This window comes from Vicugna pacos, chromosome 13 (assembly GCF_048564905.1).
Source record: "Vicugna pacos chromosome 13, VicPac4, whole genome shotgun sequence".
Classification (NCBI taxonomy): domain Eukaryota; kingdom Metazoa; phylum Chordata; class Mammalia; order Artiodactyla; family Camelidae; genus Vicugna; species Vicugna pacos.
This window is the reverse complement of record NC_132999.1, coordinates 27,751,601-27,758,882: the sequence shown is the minus strand read 5'-3', so window position 1 is coordinate 27,758,882 and position 7,282 is coordinate 27,751,601. Positions and strand designations below refer to the sequence as shown.

The 7,282-nt window shown below is 51.2% G+C and overlaps 1 protein-coding gene across 3 annotated transcripts; it reads right to left on the bottom strand.

The window, feature by feature from the left end:
* Positions 1-721: 721 nt before the first annotated feature.
* PARS2 (prolyl-tRNA synthetase 2, mitochondrial) lies at positions 722-5,539 on the bottom strand. Of its 3 annotated transcripts, XM_072974374.1 has the most exons (3): positions 5,485-5,527; positions 5,071-5,117; positions 722-3,416 (listed from the first exon to the last, which is right to left on the bottom strand). In XM_072974374.1, exon 3 carries the CDS (start codon positions 2,935-2,937, stop codon positions 1,510-1,512), a length of 1,428 nt encoding a protein of 475 aa, XP_072830475.1. In that variant the 5' UTR covers positions 2,938-3,416; positions 5,071-5,117; positions 5,485-5,527; the 3' UTR covers positions 722-1,509. The 3 variants fall into 3 exon arrangements, with proteins under 3 accessions (XP_072830475.1, XP_031540171.2, XP_072830476.1); XM_031684311.2 differs by lacking the exon at positions 5,071-5,117 and having other exon boundaries at positions 5,485-5,539; XM_072974375.1 differs by lacking the exon at positions 5,071-5,117 and having other exon boundaries at positions 722-3,140; positions 5,485-5,522.
* Positions 5,540-7,282: the final 1,743 nt, after the last annotated feature.

Here is a 7,282-nt window from a genome sequence, read left to right as displayed (position 1 = left end):
TTAGGGCTTGGTGTCTACATTCATTAAGAAACCCGATGGTGTGTGCTGGGGGCGAGGTTACTCTGGCAGGTACAGCAGTCACCAGCTGCTGGGAAGCTGTTCGGAAGGCAGAGACAAGAACTTCAGTGCACTAGGAATCAGCCTAGGCCCTGGCCTCAGGGAGCTGATCATCCCATCAGCGACAAGAAGCTGGACCACCCCACAGCGACCTGTGCGCCAAGCAAGAAGTGAGGCTGACTGTGCTGAGCAAGGGACAGCGCCAGGAGCTGGAGGGGGAAGGCTGCCAGGAATGTCGGGCATGTTACAGGAGGCAGTCACTTTGAGCTTGGCCCTGATAGACTCTTGTTAGGTTGGACTCTTGTTAGGCGACCCTAGAGGCCAAGGACAGAGAACCTGATTCTGTTCCTAACCTGAGGGGCAGGAGCAATGAAAGCTCAAGCCTGCTCCCAGTTCTCCCCAGGACTCAGGCAGAGACCTTCTCTTAATATTCACCGCTGTGGTGCATGGCTCCAGGATCCAACTCTGCACCCAGGACAAGGTCACTACGACACTTGAAGCCTGCTGCCCCTGACACTTGTGGGAAGAAATGGTTTAAAACACATTTTCCCAGCCACCCAATTTTCTTTTTTGAGTGGAGAAACGATGGAAAAGGAAACAGTCTCCAGGCAGGAAGTCCTGCGCTGGTAAAATGTTACCACTGGTTCCAATTAACACACAAGGCTCATCCCAATAGTTTGACTTTATTCAATCAATACAACATGATCTCAGTGCTAAGCTGCCTCAATAGGGCCATGTCTCTGGAGGTGGTTTTGAGCCATTAGCTAATTGTATTAACTTTCTGGGTAGCTTAGATGATGGAGGAACAGAGGGATCAGATCTGCCTGTCACAAACCTCTCAGGGAACCAGCCAGTCACACCTGTGAGGGTCTTACAGATCTAGTTCCATTTTCTCACGTCACAGATGGGGAAACTGAGGCCCCAGCAGGGGAGGGTCCAAGTCGCCAGTCAGTCAGTGGCAGTCAGGTGTCCTGATTCTTCTCTCCAGACCCTCAGCCCAGCTTCTTAATGGAGGAGAGCTGGACTGAAGGCAAGAGGCCCATGGTCAGACTTCCGGAGCCAGAAGGGCCTCAGCCGTCGGCCACTCCCATCCTACACATGGGAAACTCCACTGAGAGGAGGGAAGTGACTCGCCTGAGGGCCCAGATGGCAGCTTGGCTCTTTCTTGCCTCTCTACCTCGAAACAGAAGCTTCCACAATGGAGTATCAAAGGAATGGCATGTGGCAGCTGGCCAGTGCAGACAAAGGGGTCAAGTTAGCAACTTTAAATACAAATAGTCCAAACAAATGACTGAGTAACAACTGGTTTTCCTAACTTAGTCTCACCTTCCAGGAGCGGTCCTGTTTCTGGAGGGGACCAGCCCCAGAAAGCAGTATAAGAAATGCAGCATAAGAACGAACACGAAGGCTGCAAGATGGAGTGGGACAGGCCTGGGGTAGGGGTGGGGGCGTTCAGACAACCTGCACTTGGCTCAGCAATTCCAGGACTCCCTCTCTGGTGAGGAAGACCACCTCTCCGGTGTTCTGGCACCAAACCTCAAAGTGTGCAGGGTCGTCCAGGGCCCTTCTGCCCACAATGATCACAAAGGGGTAGCCGAACTTGTTGGCATCCTTCAGTCTGTTTCCGATGGTCAGATGGGTCCTGTCGTCCAGCAGGACCTCCCCGTGGAGTTGCGGCACCGCTTCTGTGATGTGGTCATACAGGTGCGCCGTGAGCTCTGTGGCCACCTCCTCCTTACTGCCCTTCTTGGGAGGGATGAGGCAGACTTGGTAAGGGGCCAGGAGGCCAGGCCAGCGGATGCAGTCTTCTGTAGAGAGAACTTCAATGGCAGCAGCCAAGATCCGTGTCACACCCAAGCCATAACACCCCATTTCAGCTAGGGATGGTCTGCCGTGGACATTGGTGAACTGGGCATTGAAAATGGAGGAGTACTTGGTGCCGAGGTAAAATGTGTGCCCCACCTCGATGCCTTTTGTTTCAGTCAGTGGTCCCTGGCAAGCAGGGCAGTTTGTCTGTGCTGAGCCCAGAGTCTCCATGTTGGCTGCGAAGTTGCAGCTGGGACAGATTGCAAGCCGGTCCTCCCCGATGTCCACTGGCAGCTGGAACTCGTGAGACATGGTGCCCCCGATGCTGCCCACGTCTGCCTGGACCTTGACGCAGCGCAGCCCCAGCCTGTGGAACAGGCTGTCGTAGGCCCCACACACCAGGTGGTAGGTCTGCCGGGCGGCCTCGGGGGAGCAGTCAAAGGTGTACATGTCCTTCATGTAAAATTCTCGGCCACGGAGAAGACCAAAGCGGGGCCTGGGCTCATCCCGAAACTTCCTCGTCACCTGGTACAGCAGGAACGGGAGCTGCTTGTAGGACAGTGTCTTCTGGGAGGCGACCAGGGCTGTAATGGCCTCCTCGTGAGTTGGTCCTAGGCAGTATTCCTTGCCGTGTCTGTCTCTCAGTCTCAGCAGCTCCTTGCCCATCAAGTCCCACCGGTTGGTGGCTCGCCAGAGCTCTGCTGGGCTGAGGCTGGGCATGTTGACCTTCTGCCCCCCAATGGCCTGCATCGCCTGGTCTATCAGCCGCACGAGCTTCTCCATGGCTCGGACAGTGTAAGGCAGGAGGTGGTAACAGCCGGAGCTTGCCGGGTGGATCAGGCCCACCTGCAGCATCAGCCGCTGGCTCTTACACGTCAGGTCACCAGATCTGCCCTCAAGAGAGAGCACCTGGTCTTCCCGAAGGTTCTGGGGCTGGAACATGCGGGACAGCACCAAGCGCTCCCCTCTCCCCGGGGTGCGGTGGTGAAACCTGTGAGGGACGTTCCCAGAGAGCTGGTGGCTGCAGGTGGCCAGGGCGGGCAGCGCTCTGCATCTTGTCAGCAGCCCTTCCATGATACCCGGCACAGGGAGGCTCTTGTGTCTGAAGAAAAATGAGCTGTGCAGAACTAAGTGTTAACTGTGATCGACACCATGAAGGAGCCAGCACAGGCTGGTCTCAAACAGGCTTCGATGGCAGCCAATGATTTTGCAGATGCAAATCCTTTCTTTTCTGATATCCCAACAAATCCAAGTACGACTTCTCTCACCTCTTACCGCTGTTTAACAAAAATCAGTATTTTCCCATTTATAAAAATACAACAGCATAGTGTGGAGACACCAACGCATGATGACCCCACAGGCTCGGGTTTCCCACCAACTGCACCCTGTGTAGCTTGAGACATATGACTTAACCCCTCTGTGCTGTTTCTTCATCCATAAAATGCTATTACAGCAGGACCCACCATGTAGATTTATTGTGGGAGTTCAGAGAAAAGTTATAAAACGTTATCAGAACAGTATCTGGCACATTCTGTGAGCTGAATCCATGTTTGCTAAGAAAAACAGAAACAAATAAAAAGGAAATCAACTACAATCTCTTGGCCCAGAGACAACCGCTGCTGATGATCCCTTGTCTCTTTTGCCAACCTTGTCTGTCCACGTACCCCACCCCACCCACGTTTTCAATGTCCTTAAATGCTGTGTGCCTCATCCCCCCTCACAGCACACAGTACCTGGCACGACCAGATGCTCATGACTCCTAGTCAACATCTCCATTCTGTATGTGCCTCTTAAGCTTCAGACCTACCCATCCGACTGCCTCCTGGAGAACACCCCTGAAGGAGCTCAGCATCTTCCCCTCAAACCCGCTCCCCCTCCAGTGCTGCCTATCACTCTGAATGGCACTACAAGCCACGCTTTGTCCAGACCAGAAACCCGGGTTCATCCATGCTGAGCTCACCCCGCCATGCACCACCTTCACCAACCCACTGGCCCTGGCATTCCTACCTCTTCACTTGCTGCTGACTCTGTCCCTTCTCTCCACCTCCACAGCCTCTACCCAGGTCTAGGCCACAATCATCTTTCACCTGGGCTATTGCAACAGCCTCCTCACTTGGACTCCGAGCTTCCAGGCCCACCCCATTCTCCACGCTGCAGCCACAGGCGATATTTCCAAAACACACTTGACAACAGCTGCGGTCCCTGCTGGCCTCCTCTCACCATTACCCTCTCCGGCTTCAGCAAGGTCACTATTAAAACACACTGTCCCCTTTGCATAGAATGTGCCTCTCCCCTTCACATACCGATATCTACTCATCCTCCAGGCCTCAGGATTGCCACCCTGTCCTCTAGGATGCCTTCCTCGTCCCACACCCCATACTCCAAAGACCAGCTTTCCTGCAGCAGCCCCTATCAAATACCAATCACTCTTTGGAGTTACTGCTCATTTGGCTGCAGGTCTTACCCCAAGCACTCAGCTCTGCATAGGCAAGGACTAGATCTAACTTGCTCATCACTCTGCACGTAGCAGAGGCTTACTACACATTGTCTCATGAATGAGCATGATGCTTTCAGTATGATTTTATAAAATATTCACACATTCCTAAGGGCAGTACAACATTCCACTGATTGACTAGATTAAAAACGATTCTCCAGAGAGCTGTCAATTTTCTGCTATACGTAATCTACAATAAATTTTCAGGAGGTTTTCAGGAATGGAATTACTGAGTCAAAGGGTATGAACTTTCATGGTTCTTTATTTATCCTGCCAGACTTTGTAAGCACCTCAAATCTTCAGCATATCCCATGGGGGTGCTCCCCGGCAGTACACTGAGAATGGGTTACTGACTCCTCTCAGTTCTAGGAAGCTGGAATCCCCCAGGTGGCTCCCGCCAGCTTTCAGTAGCCTCACAGCCTCCAGCTGGTCCCCTCCAACCTCAAGCAGCTTCAGCCCTTTCTCCAGGGCACTGTACAAATATAATTATTTCCTATGTGGCCTGTGACCTGAAAAAGGGTGGAAGGCACAGCCACAGAGCCCTGATGTGACTGCGTGGAAAAGTGCAGGTTCACATTTGGTGCCATTACTTAAGGTCCCACCTCAGGCCCACGGCCCAGGCCAGAAACTCCTTCATCCTTGACTCCTCCTAAAACGAATGAGTTTGTCTCCAAGATTTCTCTCAGGTCCACCCTATCCTTTCTGTCCCTTACCTTCTCCACTTGGGTTGAAAAGCTCCATTTACAGCAGTCCAGTGGTTCTGAAATTTAAGCAACCATCAGAATCACCCAGAGGGCTTAACACACTGACTGCGGGGCCTTACCCTCAGAGTTTCTGATTCAGTAGGTCTGAGTGTGGGCAGAAAACTTGTATTTCTAAAAAGTTCCCAGTCACAACGACCCGCGGCAACAAGGGAAGTCCTGCACTCATTTCATAACGTTAAGAAAACAGACTAGGAGACGAGTGTTATCCAAGAGTTTGTGATTGAGACCCCTCCCCAATACCAGGACAGGATGCACATGGGAAAACGGACACCAGGGTCCTCGGTCTCTGCGCCCAGAACCAAGCCCTCCTTCACGCCGCAGTCTCCCGCCAGCCCCTCAGCCCTCACTGTCACCCACGCTCACCGACTACAGCGCCCGCCAACGCCAACCGCGCTCCGACTTCCGCGTCGGACCAGTGCGCTTGCGCCAGGGGTGTGCCCGCAACAAGCCACGCCCATTTCCCTCCCTGCCAATCACAAAGCCGCACTCACTGGTACTGGCCCCACCCCTCTCTACACGCAAGTGAGAGGTTTGCCGGAAACAGCCAAGAAGAGAGAACGTGATCATAGATTGGTCTGGCTGCCTTGAGTAAATCACCGTCCCGGAAGTGCCCTCTAGGATTTAGGGAGGTTTAACTCTACGATCAAGGCCGATCTCCTGGGTTTTGAAGCTGGTGTTCCCTCTCACTGCCAGGGCCCGGCCAACTCTTCAATAGGTAAATAGCTGGTGATAGGGTAACTATGACAACGATAGGCAATGTGGTTTAGAATCTACCCTATGATTTTACAGGCTTTCAATTTAAATAAATTTTAAAAATTTAAACAGTTGAAATGAGGCACCTTTCTTTAGTCTTTAAGACACTAAATCAAACTTTAATTCACAAAATTCACATTTAATTCACATTTTTTTGAGCAGCTACTACTACCAGCTCCTTGTAGATAGTCAGATGGTGAACAAAATAGACAAAGTTCCTTAGATTTAGCGTAGCTTACATTCTAGTCAATAAACCAATACAGTGAAATTTAAAAGGAGGCCAAAGATCAAGGTAAATGATATTTTAATGCAATTAAAATTTTTTAAATAAAAAATAAAATCATACAAAAACTCCATGGTGAACAAATCAATCAAAATTTTATATAGGGGGTGGGTAGGCATAGCTCAATGGTAGAGTGAATGCTTAGCATGCATGAGGTCCTGGGTTCAATCCCCAGTACCTCCATAATTAATTAATTAATTTAAAAATCTAAAAAATTTTATATAGACTGGATCTATTAGACAGTGTTAAATGCTATGGAGAAAAATTAATTAGGGAAGGGACGAGGTTGGAGGTCAAGTGGTTGCCATTTAAAATAGAAGGATCAGGTAAAACCTGGTGGAGAAGGTGACATTTTAGCAAAGACCAGAAAGATATGAGAGAGCCTTGAGGGAAGAATGTTCCAGACACAGAGAACAACAAATGGGAGTGCCCTGAGGTGGGAGCTGCATACCATATAACTCTACCTAACTGATAACATCCATAGTTTATGCAGCACCTAATGTGTACCAAACCCAGTGTGAGACACTGGGGATTCTGATACTGACCCCAAGAGGCTCTCAGCCTTGCAGGATCTGCCAGGAACAACATTGTGTGATCAGTGATGTATTGGAGCAGTCCTGTGGGAGCGTAGGGAAGGAGTGTTTCCCCAAGGAGGAAGCTGAGCCTGAAGGATGAGTGGGGTTTCAGCACAAGAATGGCAGGGGGAGTGGGTGGAATGTCCAGGACACTCACAGACGTAGAATTAGGAAGCGATGAGCCTGTGTGTGGGAACCATGGGGTGTAGTAGGATTTACATCTTGATTTCCCACAGCTCCCAACACAGTGCCTGACATACAGGCCAAAGCAGCAGTTCTCAACCTTGACTGCACTAGGAATCATCATATGCGCCCCCTCCTCCAGCCCCAGCTTCGAGATGCTGGTCATTGATCTGGGGTGGGGCTGGGCATCAGCACTTTGTAGTCCCTCAGTGATTCTATCGTGCAGCCTGGGCTAGATTTGCTGAGCTGGAGGAAGGGCACCAGGCAACCTGGTGGGAAGCGGGGGGATGGTAGATGCATGTCATCATCATCCCAGTCTTACAGTTGAGGGAAATACAGCTTGATGGGCCCCACGAGGGGCATCCGC

Excerpts from the sequence above, each read along its gene's own strand:
- PARS2 (XM_031684311.2), bottom strand. The coding sequence starts at position 2,937 with ATGGAAGGGCTGCTGACAAGATGCAGAGCGCTGCCCGCCCTGGCCACC.